Source organism: Spermophilus citellus (assembly GCF_964194105.1).
Source record: "Spermophilus citellus genome assembly, chromosome: 3".
NCBI lineage: Eukaryota > Metazoa > Chordata > Mammalia > Rodentia > Sciuridae > Spermophilus > Spermophilus citellus.
In genome coordinates this window covers 151,683,161-151,701,086 of record NC_138184.1, presented here as the reverse complement: position 1 = coordinate 151,701,086, position 17,926 = coordinate 151,683,161, and the positions used below count along the sequence as shown (strand labels likewise).

Genomic DNA, 17,926 nt, shown 5'->3' with positions numbered 1-17,926 from the left:
TTACAAATCTAATACTCATGCTAGTCAAATGTTTGTGTAGAATATGAATTTTATTTCTGTTTTATTTATTTATTTCTCCTGAAAATTCTTCTTCAAAACAATCTGTAAAGTCTGTTGAAATGACCAAACTAGAGCATTTCTGGAAAGGTTTTCACTGCATAAAAAAAGCTGGAGAGTAAGTGAGACAAAATTGATGAAGAATAATTTTAGTGGATGCTCAGGAGAAAGAAAAGCAAATGCAAGAACGGTTTTAATCTTATCTCCTAGTCCCTTGATATCTCCTTGCCTCATGAACATCCTAAAAACATTGATTATACTCTTCCATTAAATATCAGTGGTGGTCCTCCATTGCTCATGTTGTCTGTCACTTCCTGTTAGGAAAATAACATGAATTAATTAAAATTCACTTACAGAGTAAGACATTGATCTGGTTAACAGGGTAGAAAACAGAAATTTCAAGCCATTGAAAAACTTTTGGGGGGAAGGACAAGAGTTGATATTGTTGCTCCATTTGAGGAAATAAAATTTTATGGGATTTTGGAGCACATAAAAATGCTAAAGGGACAGTCTTGTAGACCAAAGTCTTCTACCCACAAAATCAGTTCACTCTCCCTACTTTCCTTGTTTTCCCTCAACTTTATTTTGGAAGGACCTCACCTAGAAAGAAAATGATCAAGGGCCCAAGTTTTCCTACAGGCTGCTCTGTTATACTAGCACACTGCCTGGATTACCTTCATTCTATAGAAAAATGCAGCCTTTTGACTACAAACTGAAAAGGCCCACAAAGCAGTCATTCACTCGTAACTATGGATCACTACAAAAATTATAGGAGGAAAGATTTTTTTTTTTAAATGATACTGTCACCTTTTACATCGAAAAGCAGAACAATGAAATTACTGAACATGTCTTTAAGGGCCTAGTTACTAAGAAGTTAGGCAATGAAAATATAGATGTAAAGAATCACACAAAAAGTTCCATTTGTAATTATAGAATTTATTAATTTAGGAAAAATTTAGTTGTTTTGAATTCATATATCTTATTAAATATTAAGCCTTTCCTTACAAAAGAAAAGATGATGAAATGTGAGGCCCACTTACTTTTATTATGGTTAGTGCACCATATTATAAATAATATATCAGCAAAATTATCTAAAAATAGATTGATGACATCCATATTCAAACAAGCCTATTTGCAAAAGAGCAGGAATAAAAAAGACCTTCAAGTTAAATTATTTTCTCAATTATCTAATTTCTATCTAGTTTCTGTTTTGAGAAAGTGCTTGATTTCTTTGGTGAATCTGCTAGAGATTCACATTGTGAAAGTGGTCTGAAAATATACTCATGTTGTTGTACTAGTATTAATCTGATTTGAGGCTTCATTTAATAATTCACTATTAATGGCAAGATTAATAGAAAGCATGCCCCAAAATTATAGTCAACAAAATTTATTCAAAATTTTTTTCTTATTCATCCTGCCAGAAGTAGAAGAATTTTATTAATGGATTTATAGAAATAAGAATCTTATTTGTCTGTCTTTTTCAGAAAAGTATTTGCATTAATAAAACTGCTTTAAAATCATAAAAAACTAAAGTATCAGTCTTTTATTGCAAATTTAAAGAAAGTTGTTTTTAAAAATTTTATGAAATAAGATAATTGTTTTAATTAAATTCACCCCATAAGGACAGTTAAATTATTCATAGGAAATAACAGTAAAAATTAGTTTTGAAATGGATGAGTCTTATCAACTTATTTGCAAATAGGAATGTCCAATTAAACAAGATGTTTCTATTAGAAATTTGGGTAGGGCCAAATGTGGATATTTGCAAATGGACATACTTTCTGCAAATGGGTCTCTATATAATTTTCTGTATTTCCAATTATACTGTTAAAATAAATCAAGAACTTTATTTTCAGCAATTGGAAATATGTAAAATAAATTGGAAAAATGTTGTATTGGATAATTTTGCCAGAAAACCTTTTTTTCAGAATTTGTGCTATATTAGTGTCAAACTTTGGCTCTCCGTTCATGCAATTTTGGCAAGCTGGGGATACAGTTTGTAGACTCATCTATTATTGAAAGCAAAACTGGTCTGTGAATGATGATATTGAGTCAGAATCATGATGTAGCAGAGAATAAAAGGAATTATGAATCATCCAAGCAGAAACGTGTTTGGATGCTTAAAGGCAGGCTGAATATTTTAAATACTCAACCAACTTTCAAGCTGCAAGACACTGCCATGTAGGTTTATGTCAACTCCTCGAAGCAGCCCTTATGAAAGTGATACTTTGAGGAACAACATTACAGCATCAGTCCAAACTGATCTGCTGACATCACGGCTTCCTGAAAGAAGCAGTGCTTCCTGCAGCAACGTTACAACATGGCAACTCCCTGGAAATCAGCGTACCTTGTAGGTAACTCTGGTGTCGGGGGCACCACCGGGCAGCTGGGCAAGTCGGTTATTTCAATAGCCCTCAATCTCTAATGTAAATATAACAATTATACAATAAATATTGAACAAACATACAAAAAAAGGTGAAAGCACACTAGAATAGAAATAGAGCACAAAAAATTCACTATCCAAATATATAATGATCATCTATTTTTAATGACTGAATATTTCTTTAAATTATCAGTCCTGCTACTTATACTATTAATTATTTTTTGAAGGATATGCAGAAATCTGTCTAAAATTGCTTTCTTGGGACAATTTAAGAGCACCTTCTTTCTGTTTGTATGGATCATATACAAAATGAAAACATATCAACTGTAAAATAAATATTTAACTTCAAGGGAACATTATAAAGAAAAATGCAGTAACTCTTGCCACTATTTCTTTTTTTCTGTGGTTGTACAATTTCATTTCCATGACACAAAACAAAATATGATTTGGCCATTATCTTAATGAGTTTATTTTACAGATGTTTATCTTAATAGATCCAGTAGCAGGAACTGAATTAAGAAATGTGTGCAAAATGTAGCAGAAACACAGACAGCTCTCTATATTAATTCTTCTTTTATGCAATTAATATAACTTTCTGTTTGAATAGGTTTCATGAAACAATTGTGCAAGGACCATTGTTTAAAATACAGGCAAAGCTATCCAAATATGCATCAAATTAAGATGAGAATTAAATGAAGCTTTATATGGATTGTAAAATATGCACTGATAGATGAAGCATTTTGTCGCCTTCTTAAAAAGCCCCTTTATGCTTGATGATCTAATTTACATAATCAAATGCATCTACTTACAAGAACAAGGGATGAGCTAGATAGAAAAGGGAATTCATGCAATTTCTAAAACTGGCACTATTGAGTGGAGACTGTTTTGAGTTTATGTGTTTTTCCTCAGTATAATACATAAAAATTCATATTTATAAGGTATTCAATATTTTATGAAGTGCTATTTTAGGAAATGTGTTTTGAATACACAGGCTACAAAATTATGTTGAAAATAGGTGTAACCATAAATTGCAGAGAGAAAATAATTTAAAAATTCCCATACTTAATCCAATAGGGCCAAACTTATAAAATATGACCCCTCATATTGTCATCTAGGGTTGCCTGTTGATTCACCCAGAGCAGACTGCAGTCTTCATCACATGACAGCAGTAGGAGGCAAAGGTACAAAACTCACTTTCTCAGCCATTTCATGAGAGTGATGCAGGGAATGCTCCCTTTCTGAGAACATCCTCCTCTGCTCATAGCTGGCTAGTCGGCAAGTGAGCCAGGAAGACAGGGTGCAGCCCCCAATCCCAATGCACGCCAGGGACATGGAGGCAAGATGCAGAGGATACAGGGAAGAGGTCTTCTTTGTGACTGCCCGAAGGAACTGAAAATTCAGGATGCCCCCAATGAGCCCACAGATACAGCAGGCTGAGAAGAGGATCATCTGACAAGGAAAAGAAAGAGGGGTTAAACTTGAAGACACAAAACTTCCTGGAACACAGGCTATTGCACGTCCAGGATGGCTGACTTTGAAGGTGCTAATAGAGGACAGAAGCTAGCCTTTCAGTAGGGATTCTACTTGGTCTGACTTATTGGAGAGGAAGTACACCACAGTGTCTCAGAAATAGAAATCAAGGATATATCTGATGAGAATTCTGAAGTAAGTATTGTCTTTCAGCTAGATACAGATTTAAACAACATTTATTTAATACCTATTGTGGGCCACTATGCTAGGAATAGCAATAGATGCCATCTCAATTAGCCTTGCCAGCAGTCCACTGAAAGAGATACTAATGCACATTTTGGAAAAATGAACAGTGATTAGAATAAACTCAAATTTAGGTACTTAGATTTTCTAGCTTAAATCCAGTTTCACTATGTCAGTCCTCTCAAAGTGTCAAAATATCTATTGAATTTTCATTACTTCCACTTAACTTCAAATATTTGTGCCTCCTATGTATATGAACTTAGGGAATTTAGTTAAATCCTTTTTACTTTCAGTAAGTCTTTTATTGCTTGTGTATCTTTTTCCTCAACGGGTAGATTAAGGAATTCCCATGAACTGGCCCTCTACCTTACAAATCTTTTGTTTACTCTGGTGGCACTACAGTGAAATATAAATAATAGGTGTTCCAAAAATACTGTTTGATTATGGCTTAGCTTTCAAACTTATTATTGGTTTGATCTGGGTCTCTACTCATAGGAGGGGGCAGTAATCAATCTAAATATCATCCCAGAAGATGAAGTTCAATGCTTTCTGTAGCAATGTTTTCTGAATATTTAAGAAACTTAATTTACTATTTCAAGAAATTTAATAATTTTACTTTGTTTTTGCATCTGGTATAAATTATCCTGTGGGCTTTCCTGGTATTTGATAATGTGATACTAATTTAATTATCCAAACTTATTTCCATTCTTCTCTGGAACATAGTATTCAATCACTCCACCCCCACGCCCACTGGGCTAGGGATGGAACCCAACCTCTCAAGCTCCAAGTCCAGCACTGATCTACACCCCAGCCCAGATTTTCTTGTCCATTAATGGAGCTTGCTCATTTACATCTCAAGGATAATTTTAGTTTCCTGGAAATGTTTTTGCTTTTTCCTTGTGTTCCTAAATGAAAGGCACAAATCAAGTCTTAACTTTTCAGAATGCCTTCATGAATTTATTGATCTCCTCCTTTGCTATAATTCTCCAGAGCAAGCAGCTTTATAACTTACTTTAGCATTTAGTTTTACATGAACAGGTATTATTTGCTTTCCACAGGTAGTTAAGTTTAGCAGCATTAAGGAATACCTAGCACCTGTGAGATCCCAAGTGAGGCAGCTGGCACTACCAAGAATAGCTCATAATTATTCTCCTTGAGATCTCGTGAAAGAGAAGACTCAATTCCTCAAGGTGACGTGATAAATATTAAGAGGAAAAGATGAATTGTTGCCCTAGGAGTAGGAAAAATGGGAGGTTAGAGTTTAGCCAATGAGGGTTGTTGGAAGCTTCCAGGATAACATGCCATCTTAGCTAAGTGCATCTAGGTGCCAACAGAAGGCCCAGCCATGGGTGGGTCAAGCACAATGAAAAAAATGTTCAGATCTTATGATTTTTTTCTTTTATACTTTATAAGAGACTTAAAGACAGGAAACAGACACTAGTGTCTTTTTAAAAAGTTCTTCCTTCCTTCTTCCCTCCATCTGCTTTTCCCTTCTGTCCTTCCTTGCTTTTTTCTCCCAATAAGTTGTTCTTACACAGCCATAGAGACCCTTGGTAGAGGAAAGGTGTAGAAGAATGAAGGCCATGTCTAAAGAATGATAGGAGAATCATAGGTGCCAATTCCATGTATCCAAGAAAACACTTTTTTCCTCTCAGAGATTTATTTTTCCCCCTTTATATAATTTTTAAATATTACAGCTCACATGTCTACAGCAGTGAGTATGTAATCGTTTTTGTCACAATGGAAGTTATCATAGAAAAAGGCATAATTAGAAAAAGGGACAAAATGAAGATAGCTGCAATTCTATACATTTCTGGTCCTTCTCAAACACCTGGCCTCTCCTTGTAGAACTGCAGGCTCAAAGGCCACTTCCTAGAGTTGTTGTGCAGCATTGATTTTGCCATTTGGCAAAGGTTTATGATTTTTCCTTTTGTATTCAATAAAATAAGACATGCTTTTTCTTTCTCTTCAAACTTTCATAAAATGACATGAAAGGCAAGAGGAGGATTCACATTTCAGCATGTGGTGTTCTCCTCCAGCCCAATGTCAGAGTCAACCAGGAGCATGTTCCCTACCCCAGAACCTAAGATAGAACCATTAAACATCTGAAAACACTTACATGTGCATTTATAGTAATAAAATAAAATAAATCTTTAAGAATTGTCTGTAACCATGACAACACAGCTGTCTTGCTGCATTGTGAAATTAGTTTCATAAAGCCAGTAATTCTTAGGCCCAGATCCATAGTCAACCAGCTAAATTTCCCAAAGACTCAAGCTTTATTGTTTTTAGCTCATGGAAGGTTTCAGGTGATTGCCCAGGAGTCTCTAAGTGGAAAACTGGAGGCTGTCATCCCTAGCAGACATTAACGCTTGCATATTTATGTATTAGGAGAGCATATCAAAGCTTTTTTGTGCTGGTGTTTTGTCATTGTCTCTCCTACTCTTGATGATTTTCTTTGAAACAAGAAAGTCAGGATTTATTTGTCAGATTTGTCAGACTCATTTTTATCCTAGCTAGTAACATTTAGTACATGGAAGTTGGCTAGTCATCTTTTCTGGTTTTGAATTCTTATATTTTAAACACTTCAATGCATAGTACAAACAAGGAAAAAACTTACGACAAGTCCTGATTTTTTTTTGGCGCACAATATCCCACATATGCCACAGAGAAGAAACTGCAAAGGAAAAGAAGTAAAATTATTCCATTTTCAAAGACAGGAGAACACCTAGCTTTTTAGCTTATTATAATTCACTCACGACACTTGCTCCAGGGAAGTGTAAAAGTTTTAAATTCCCATCAAAATCTTGAAAGAAAAATACCTGATTAGATAATAGTGAAGGCTAAAAATGTACACTCTAATTAAAATTTATTTTTTGAAAGTTGATAAGAGTAATAGTGAGGTTTAAGCCCAAATTAACCAGGTTCACACCAGGCAAAATTATGAAGTAAATGAATTTAGAGTTCTGTTCCTCTTGTTTCCTATTACATCTTATCCCTTTCTACTTTCTCAGGAAGAAAAGTGGTGTGATACATTCATTCATACTAAACAACTAGCAATAGGTTTTTACTTCAGGTAGGGGTTTAGTACAAAGGAAAAGATAAGGCATCAGTCAGGGACATATTTCTCTAAAAAGACATTATCTGTACCTGTCGAATTGGTACAATAGCTACCTCATTCCATCAGAATTGAGAATGCTGCCCTTGTGGAAACATCAAAAGAACACAAGGGAATGAAGTGACTAGAGGCATATAATTTCATGTAAATAAGAACACTGGTGACATAATTGCTTTGCAAAAGCAATTACATTAAATCATCTATCAACAAAACATTATTAGACATTTTGATTATCATGAAATGGTAAATAGTTAAGTTTGGATATAAACATTTAAGGTCATTTCAATCCGAATTGGCAAATAGTTCAGACTGGAACTATTATATAAATAGATTAACTCATTAACAAGTGAACAAGCCCACTAAAGGCTTTCAGATTTGCAAAAAGAAACTCGTTTCCATTTTACTTTTTAAAATTTTGCTTTCTCAAATGAAAACTAAAACACAACTGATTTAAACGATGTATCTCACACCTGGATAGATTTTAAAAATATGTATCAAAATATCCTAAGGATTATCTGAAATAGTATGCACGTAAGAAGTACAAATAAACTTGTTGGAAAATAATGGGTAAAGGAAATTGTTGCCAGGGAACTTCCCACATAATGGAGCAAAATGATTTTATAATCACCTGCTTTATAGTAGGCAGTGGTACAGGAGGACAGATCTGGGGACATGAGGGTACATAATTTAGATGACATTTCAAACTAATAAGGAAAGGATCAGGATTATTCAATAAATGAAATTAAATAATTTGTTGACCTTCCCCTAACATCATATACCATAATTAATATAAAGCGCTTTGAGTTCTAGAGGCATAAAATTTATAAATGTGTTAGGATATGATAAAGTTACAAATGTGTAATTTTAAAGAAGTGGGGAGGAATATCTAAATATAACCCTGAAGTCCATAGATCAAGGTAGGAAACACTTATAAATTCAGGAGAAAATTATGATTTTATGAATCAAAAATATTGAAACTCAAAGGTAAAAAATAACTTTAGGATCATATTCACAAAATATATTATGGGCAAAGGGTTAAAACACTCTAATCTCACAAAATATTTATAGTACTAATAAAATCAGGAGAAGATAGAAACTCAGAACCTTATAAGACTTGAATACTTACATAATTTTCAAAAATCTTAAAAAGTGATTTCTGAGTAACTGCTTCTTACAGCCCTCTGTGCCCTAATTTAGACCTCCTGTCCTTGTGTGGAGTCCTTCTAACTGATTCTATCTAGCATATTTTAAGGCTGTGCTGAAGCAATTTCAGTTTGGACCAATCCTGTACCTCTTCATGCTTTAAACCTCAAAGCCAAGCACATCTTTCTCCTTAACTAATTCTAACTCGACCTGAAAATCCGTTCACCCGGAATTCATTCTTGAAATAATTTGAAAGCTGTGTAGTTTTATGTTCTTTGGATCTGTTTTGAAATCTATAAATATCATCATTATTTATCTACTGTAGACTCATGGGACCTCAGGAGCATAAGCGGAGGTCACTACCCCAGCCACTTTGTTGGAACATCTAGTTGGAAGTGAAATTGCTACATCTAGGTAGCAATTTGTCCCAGTTCACTTGAATGGAGCTAAGAAATGGGAGTTCAGGGATGGGGAGGGGGAAGGTAGAGGAGGGAAATTAAGCAATGTTTTCCCATTCTCTCTCATCTCTGCAGTGTAAATAGTCTCTAATAGTTACTTCTGTATCCAAAATCCACATTCCTTAGAGGAAACCTGTAATCCTAGAAGAAAATATAGATGCATGCAATGGGAAGTATATAAAATTATGGAATTTTTGAGAAGGAACTGGGAGATCTTGACTTAAATTTAGCCATTTTAATTTACAGAGAAGAGGAAAACCTCCCGCCCCCAACACATCTACCAAGCTGTAAATTGACCTTTTATTCCAGTGGCTGTCTTTTACCCAAGTAATACCACTGGAAGACAGCTTGAGTTATGATTTAAGTAGACCTCATAATTTATACATGGGGACCTGGGAAACTAGATGTCCAGGCAGGTTTAGTGTCTTGCTAAAGGTCACACATATAATTTAATGTTTTACTAAATGTCTAAATTAATTTGTTTGTACTAATATAATGGAAATGCTTTTGAAAATGATTTTTTTAATGTGAGTACAGTGTACGTTAAACTAGTAAATCCAATGGAAGTGTTTGGTGAACACCTATCCACCTATGACTGCTGTCTCTGCTCTTGCCATAGTTGATTTTCATTGTAATTAAAATAATTAGATCAGAATTACTCTAAGATTTCATTTCACTCCTGTCAGAATGGCAACCATCAAGAATACAGGCAACAATAAATGTTGGTGAGGATGTGGGGAAAAAGGTACATTCATACATTGCTGGTGGAACTGCAAATTAGTGCAACCACTATGGAAAGCAGTATGGAGATTCCTCGGAAAATTTGGAATGGAACCACCATTTGACCCAGCTATCCCACTTCTTGGTTTATACCCAAATGACTTAAAATCAGCATATTATTGTGACACAGCCACATCAGTGTTTATAGAAGCTCAATTCACAATAGCTAGACTATGGAACCAATCTAGATGTCCCTCAATAGATGAATGGGTAAAGAAAATGTGGTATATATGCTTAATGGAATATTACTCAACTTTAAAGAACAGTAAAATTATGGCATTTGCTAGTAAATGGTTGGAGTTGGAGAATATCATGCTAAGTGAAATAAGCCAATCCCACAAAACCAAAGGCCAAATGTTTTCTCTAATATGCAGATGCTAATTCACAATAAGGCAGAGGGGGGGGCACTAGGGAATAACGTTATCTTAGATTAAGTAGAAGGAAGTGATGGGGGGATGTGGGGATAGGAAAGATAGTAGAATGAAACAAACATTATATATGTGTGTGTGTGTGTGTGTGTGTGTATGACTGAATGATCAATGATTCTGCAACATGTACACTCAGAAAAAATCCCATCTATGTATGATATATCAAAGTGCATAAATGCATTCTACTGTCATACATAATTAATTAAAATAAATAAAAAATGAAAATAATTAGGAAATGTGTCATGGTGTTATGGTCTAAAATTACCTGTACCTTATTTTATAGGGGAACCTGCTATAATAATTTAAAGGTTCTTATTTTTCTCAACATGACTTTATGCAGGATGGAAAGAACTTATCCACATTGTGGAAATTATTAAGCAATTATAAAATAAACTAGCTGAAACTGATGGCTTGTCGTGTGTGTGTGTGTGTGTGTGTGTGTGTGAGAGAGAGAGAGAGAGAGAGAGAGAGAGAGTAGAGATGTATGTGAAACCCTGCTCCTTCCTTAGTTTTTCCCTTTTAAACAAATAATAGCCTTAAGACTTCGGCAGGAAGGAAAAAAGCCTTTTATTTCCAGGGCATATGCAAGCTTAGATGGCCATTATAATTAGAGGAAAAGTAGAAGAAAATGTGTTTACATAGGAAGAGAGGCAGGGATTCATTGGGGACCTAATATTCTATGCCTATACTTAATGAGCATCATCAACCACTGGAGAAGAGGTAGGCGTTCACTACTTAAGACCAATCACAGATACAAGGCAGAATTTGGCTTGTCACAAAGAGGAGGGTACCGAATGCCAAGAAAGTACCACCACTAGGCCAGGTGCACAGGACCTTTCCAAGCTGAGATGGGCCTAAAACAACGAAGAACCTTCTCCTGGATCCCACTTGCCCTAAACTGTGAGCCTAGCACATGGAAGTAACAAGTAACAGGAGGTTTCCACTAAGGGGAGGCAAGAGCATGGGAAAAGACCCCTCTGGTAGAGGTGAGCAGGGACTCAAACTGAGGGTGGGACATTAATACTGGAGAATATGTTTTTGCACTCAAGTTCCTTCCTGGAGCACAAGATGACCATAGCGCACCACTAGAAGAATTTGAAGACTATTGTTCACCAAAGATAATTATAATAACAACAAAATTTAGTTCTTCCTTAGAATGACACTATCTCTAACACTGATAGTCTAAAAGAAGATAGATAAACTACAATATTCTGGAAAAAAAAAGATTTTGAAATTGGAGCTATACCATCCATATAAACTCTTACTCAAAGAAGAAATTATAAGAAAGCCATGCACATGTGGCTAAGGACATGGTGGAAGAACGAATTATGGCCCCACATATCCTAATCCCAAGACCTTTGAATGTCACCTTATTTGGTTAAAAAAGGGGGGGCATATGTGATTAAATTAAGGATCTTGATATGGGGAGATTATTATAGATTTTCCAGAGATACTCTAAAAATATAACCACAGGGGTCTATTAACTGGGGGAGCAACATCAAAAGGAACAGAAGGAGGAATCCAAGATGGTGGCCAGAGGGAGGCAGAATTCTGTGTATCTCTGCGACTTGGTCTCAACTAGTGGGAATACTGCTTCTTTGAGAGTGAGAGAGGATCCCTACACAGCTGCTCTCATGCATAAATCACCATGACTGTGCCCCTACTCAGGGCTCTGGGCCTCAGTGTTAGAGCAAGACTCCTGACTCCTGTCATGCAACTCCTGACTATAAGCCCACACAGGGCTCCCGAGAGCCTGAGCAGGATCACTGCATCAGCACTGCTGCAGAACTCCCAGACGCTGCTCTGCTGCCATGCAGGATACTGAGTTGCTACCTACCCACAGGAACTCCGACTGCCACTCCCCTGTGGACCCCCATCTACCAACAGAGGCTCCCCAGGTCACCTCCATCTTGTGATTCAATTTAGCAGCTACAGCCAGAATCCCCTACATGGTAATCTGCCCACATCAGGGGACTTCTCATAGGCTCTGAAGTCAGACAAAAGCTGCAGTACTGAACATCACAGAGCTCATCTCTGAACACACTGCACAACACCATCACTGGACTCCGCCCACCCCACCTGACACCCCAGTGGTGGAAGCAGACGGCCTCCATCTTGGGTCATCTTCCTTACCATATTTGGTGGGGGCAGCTCCCAGATTGGAACTCCAGCTGGCCAGATACTTGGTTTCCAACCCCCCTCCCTCCCCAGCAGCGGTAACCAGGCACAGTAGCTGCCAACACAAAACATCTTTCAACGAGATAGGGTGCGCAGACCAGGGTGCTGCCTATGGGAGCCCTGCAGAGAGACGTCCCTTAATTGGAAACAGCTAAGGGAGAGGGAGACGATGAAAAAGTTTTGAGACTAAGAGAGACCAGGAACTGGGAAATCTTTAGGCAAGATACCGAGACAGGACCAGGTGCTCAAGTCATATGAGCAGACCCAAAAAGAGACCTTTGAGGTGCAGTCTATCTGCAGGGACTGGCGGGTGCCACACATTACTTCCAGGCACCCTGCTCCAGGACCAGCCTTCCCACCCTGGTTACCTTCATTATCCTGAGGGTGGAGGTACCAGCTAACAACAGGCAACCTCACCTATTGGTTGAGAAGGGAAGCAAGAAAGAAACTGATCTCCAAAACAATCAACAATTCTGGTTTCTTCCTTTGAGAATTTGTTTTTCTTTTTTCTCGTTTTCTTCTCCCACTCTATCCTCCCACCCTTACCTCCCCAATCTTTGTGAAACCAAGTACTTTTCATGAATTAGGATTTTAATGACTGGGATGTCTGAATAATATATTAGAGGTGTGTTGTATATGCTTTTATGTTTTTTCTTTTTCACCACCAATTTTTACTATTTTAATATCCTTTATTTTTCTGAACACATATATGTTTGTTTTATGTACTCTACTGTCTTCCCACATACTTGTCTACCCCAAATTACTTCCTGATTATTTTCCTGCTAATAGCCTTCTTCGTTAGATTTCTCTTTCACACTTCCTAAGATATATTAACTCTATACCCTCACATCCTGCCTTTTCAGCATATCATCCTATGCGTCACCCTCTGTTCATTGTCCACCATCAGAAACTGTAAACCCTTTTATAAACCTAATGATTACATTATAGATAATAATTGAATTCAACATTTGTGTACATTGTGACCAAACTGTAAATGTCTTAATAGTAATGAATTGTTTATAGGTGTTATATTGCTGATATTGGGATCTGTTAACATTGTCCTTCCTCCCAAAGGAGAGGTATTTGAACCCTACAGGAGCACTATAAGCCTACAGGGTAAAAACAATAACACATTGGACCCATAATGCTAGAAGGGAAGACATACAAAAAACATGAAAAGACAAGGGAAAAAGTGCCCCAAACAAATCAAGATACCACATTATTAGACTCCATGGCCAGCACAGCAGAAGAAATGACAGAGAAGGAGTTCAGGATATACATGATTGAAATGTTCTGTGAATTAAAGGATAATATAAGAGCAAATACAGGAAGCAAAAAATCATTTCAACAAAGAGCTACATAAACAAATACAGGAAGCAAAAGATTACAAAAGATTACTTCAATAGGGAGATAGATAGTGGTTCTAAAAAAAAAAACCAGAAATACTTGAAATGAAATAAACAATAAACCAAATTAAAAGTTCAATTGAAAGCATCACCAACAGAGTAGACCACTTGGAAGTATGGACATCAGACAATGAAGACATATACATAATATTGAAAAGAATGTAGACCACACAGTGAAAATGATAATAAACCATGAGAACATTCAAGAAATAAGGGATAGCATGCAAAGACCAAATTTAAGAGTTTTTGGGATAGAGGAAGGCATAGAGTTCCATACCAAAGGAATGAACAATATATTCAGTGAAATAATATCAGAAAATTTTCCAGACATGAAGAATGAATTGGATGCCAAATGTTCAAAATCACAATAGATCCACACTGAGGCACATTATAATGAAAATGCCCAACATACAGAATAAGGAGACAATATTAAAAGCCATGAGAGAAAGGAATCAGATTACATATAGGGGGAAACCAATTAGGATAATGGCAGATTTTTCAACACAGACAGCTAGAAGATCCTGGAAAAACATACATCAAGCTCTGAAAGAAAATGGATGCCAACCAAGAATCTTGTATCCAGCAAAATTTAGCTTTAGATTCAATGATGAAATAAAAACCTTCCATGATAAACAAAAGTTAAAAAAATTTACAGCTAAAAAATTGGCACTACAAAACATCTTCGGCAAAATATGTTTTTGTTTCCATGAAGAGGAAACAAAAAAAAGAGCAATGAAAATTAGCAGAGGGAGGTATTATCCTAAAGGAAAAACTAATCAAAGGAGAAAACAAGTCAAGTTAAATGACAAAAATAAACAAATATGGCTGGAAATACAAATCATGTCTCAATAATAACCCTGAATGTTAATGGCCTAAACTCAGCAATCAAAAGACATAGGCTAGCAGATTAGATTTTGTTTTTTTAAAAAAGACCCAACAATATGCTGCCTCCAGGAGATTCATCTGATAGGAAAAGACATACACAGACTGAAGGTGAAAGGTTGAAAAAAATCATACCACTCTCATGGACTGTGGAAGCAAGCAGGGGTTTCCATCCTTGTATCAAATAGACTTCAAACTAAAGTTAATCAAAAGGGATAAAGAAGGTCATTTCCTGCTGCTCAAGAGAATGATACACCAACAAGACATAACAACTATAAATACATATACCCCAAACAATGGAGCATCAGTGTTCATCAAACAAATCCTCCTCAAGTTTAAGAGTCAAATTGACAACAGCACAATAATCTTGGGTGACTTTAACACACCTCTTTCTCCACTGGGTAGATCTCCCAAACAAAAGTTGAATAAAAAAAACTATAGAACTCAATAATACAATCAATAACTTAGACTTAACTGACATATATAGAATATTTCATTCTTTAACAAGCAAATACACTTTCTTCTCAGCAGCACATGGATCCTTCTCTAAAACAGACCATATAATATGCCACAAAGCAACTCTTAGCAAATACAAAAGAGTAGAGATACTATCCCATATTTTATCAGATCATAATGGAATGAAATTAGAAATCAATGACAAAATAAAAAATAAAAATTACTCCAACACCTGGAGACTAAACAATATGCTACTGAATGAACAATGAGTTGCAAAAGACATCAATGAGGACATTCTTAGAGGTAAATGAGAACACTGACAAAAAATAAGAGGAAAGTTCATTGCATGGAGTTCATTCCTTAAAAGAAGAAAAAGTCAGTAAATAAATGACCTAGCATTACATCTCAAACCCCTAGAAAAAGAACAAATCAACACCAAAAGTAGAAAAAGGCAGGAAATAATTAAAATTTGAGGTGAAATCAATAAAATTGAAACAAAAGAAAGAATTGAAAAAATTGACAAAACAAAAATTTGGTTCTTTGAAAAAATAAATAAAATTGACAGACCCTTAGCTATGCTAACGAAGAGAAGGAGACAGAAAACTGAAATTACTAACATATGTGATGAAAAAGGTAATATCACAACAGACAGTACAGAAATACAGAGGATAATTAGAAATTATTTTGAAAACTTGCACTCCAATAAAATAGAAGATACTGAAGGAATTGACAAATTTCTTAAGTCATGTGACTTACCCAAATGGAATCAGGATGATATACACAATTTAAACAGACCAATATCAAGCTATGAAATAGAAGATGCCATCAGAAGCCTACCAACCAAGAAAAGCCCAGGACCGGATGGATCCACAGCCAAGTTCTACAGACATTTAAAGAAGAACTAATACCAATACTCTTCAATTTATTTCAGGAAATAGAGAAAAAGCACTTCCAAACTTATTCTATGAGGCCAGTATCATCCTGATTCCAAAACCAGGCAAAGACACATCAAAGAAAGAAAACTTCAGACCAATATCTCTAATGAATATAGATGCAAAACTTCTCAATAAAATTCTGGAAAATTGAATAAAAAATATATCAAAAAGATAGCGCACCTTGGTCAAGTGGGATTCATCCCAGGGATGCAAGGTTGGTTCAACATATGAAAATTAATAAATGTAATTTATCATGACAATAAACTCAAAGATAAGAATCATATGATCATCTTTCTTTTTAAAAAAAACATGTTTTTCCATTTTTTTTAAAGAGAGAGTGAGAGAGGAGAGAGAGAGAATTTTTAATATTTATTTTATTTTTTAATTCTCGGCGGACACAACATCTTTGTTGGTATGTGGTGCTGAGGATCGAACCTGGGCCGCACGCATGCCAGGCGAGCGTGCTACCGCTTGAGCCACATCCCCAGCCCATATATGATCATCTTAATAGATGCAGAGAAAGCATTTGACAAAATACAGCACCTCTTCATGTTCAAAATACTAGAAAAATTAGGGATAACAGAAACTTATCTCAACACTAATCTCTAGGGTATATAAAGAAATCAAAAAGCTAAACACCACAAAAAACAAATAATCCAATCAACAAATGGGCTTGAACAGATACTTCTCAGAAGAGGATATACAATCAATCAATAAATATATGAAAAAAAATGTTCATCATCTCTAGCAATTAGAAAGAATGCAAATCAAAACTTCTGTAATATTTCATCTCACTCCTGTCAGAATGGAAGCTATTATGAAAATAAACAACAATAAGTGTTGGTGAGGATGCGGGGGAAAGTGTACACTCATACATTCCTGGGAGACTGCAAATTGGTACAGCCCATATGGAAAGAAGTATGGAGATTCCTTGGGAAACTGGGAATGGAACCACCCTTTGACTCAGCTATCCCTCTCCTTGGTTTATACCCAAAGGACTTAAAAACAGTATACTACAGGGACACAGCCATATCAACGTTTATGGCAACACAATTCACAATAGCTAAACCGTGGAACCAACCTAGATGCCCTTCAGTAGATAAATGGATAAAAAAATGTGGCATATATATACAATGGAATATTACTCAGCAATAAAAGAGAATAAAATCATGGCATTTTCAGGTAAATGGATGGAGTTGGAGAAGAAAATGCTAAGTGAAGTTAGCCAAAACAAAACAACAACAACAAAACAAATGCTGAATGCTTTCTTTGATATAAGGAGACTGATTCATAGTGGGGTTGGGAGAGGGAGTTTGGGAGGAATAGAGGAACTCTAGATAGGGTAGAGGGGTGGAGGGGGGAGGGGAGGGGGCAGGTGGTTAGAAATGATGATGGAATGTGATAGACATAATTATCCAAAGTACATGTATGAAGATACAAATTGCTGTGAATATATATAACCAGAGATATGAAAAATGGCACTCTATATATGCAATATGAATTGTAATGCTTTCTGCTGTCATATTTATATATATACTGGGGGTGGGGAAGCACAGAATAAAACAAAATAGCAAATCTTTTAAGTAGGAAAATATTGATTCAAAAAGTTAATACATATTTAGAATAGATATCCCAGGTGATAGTGGCATGAGATAAGCTGTAAGCAAAGTTTTGTTTGTTCTTGTATCATTTAGCAGAATAATAGAAATCCTAACTCATTGTCAATATTGATAGCAAAGAAGAACTTTAAATTTGTGCATTTAATTATAGAGAACCAGAAATATAAAAAGGAAATACAAAGTAATAATCACAAAGATTTCAGGAAAGTTAAAAATAATCAACGGATTTCAGGAAAGTTTAAAAAAAAACAGTGAAAAGAAAGAAAGTGAAACTATAAGAAAAGTATGCGCATGAATAATTCTCATAATGAAAGCAATTGGACTAATTATGAATATGTTCAATTTTCCTAACAAAGGATTTTGTTAACAT

At 35.6% G+C, this 17,926-nt stretch overlaps 1 protein-coding gene across 2 annotated transcripts in view; it reads right to left on the bottom strand.

The window, feature by feature from the left end:
• Positions 1 to 311: 311 nt before the first annotated feature.
• Positions 312 to 17,926, bottom strand: part of TMEM196 (transmembrane protein 196) — a gene marked incomplete at both ends in the record, with an annotated part of 59,313 nt that continues 41,698 nt past the window's right edge. For both annotated transcript variants that reach the window (XM_081283384.1, XM_081283385.1), the window contains 3 exons: positions 312 to 371; positions 3,635 to 3,889; positions 6,774 to 6,830. In XM_081283384.1, coding sequence (XP_081139510.1) covers positions 312 to 371; positions 3,635 to 3,889; positions 6,774 to 6,830 — 372 coding nt within the window. The remainder of the gene's footprint in view (positions 372 to 3,634; positions 3,890 to 6,773; positions 6,831 to 17,926) is intronic.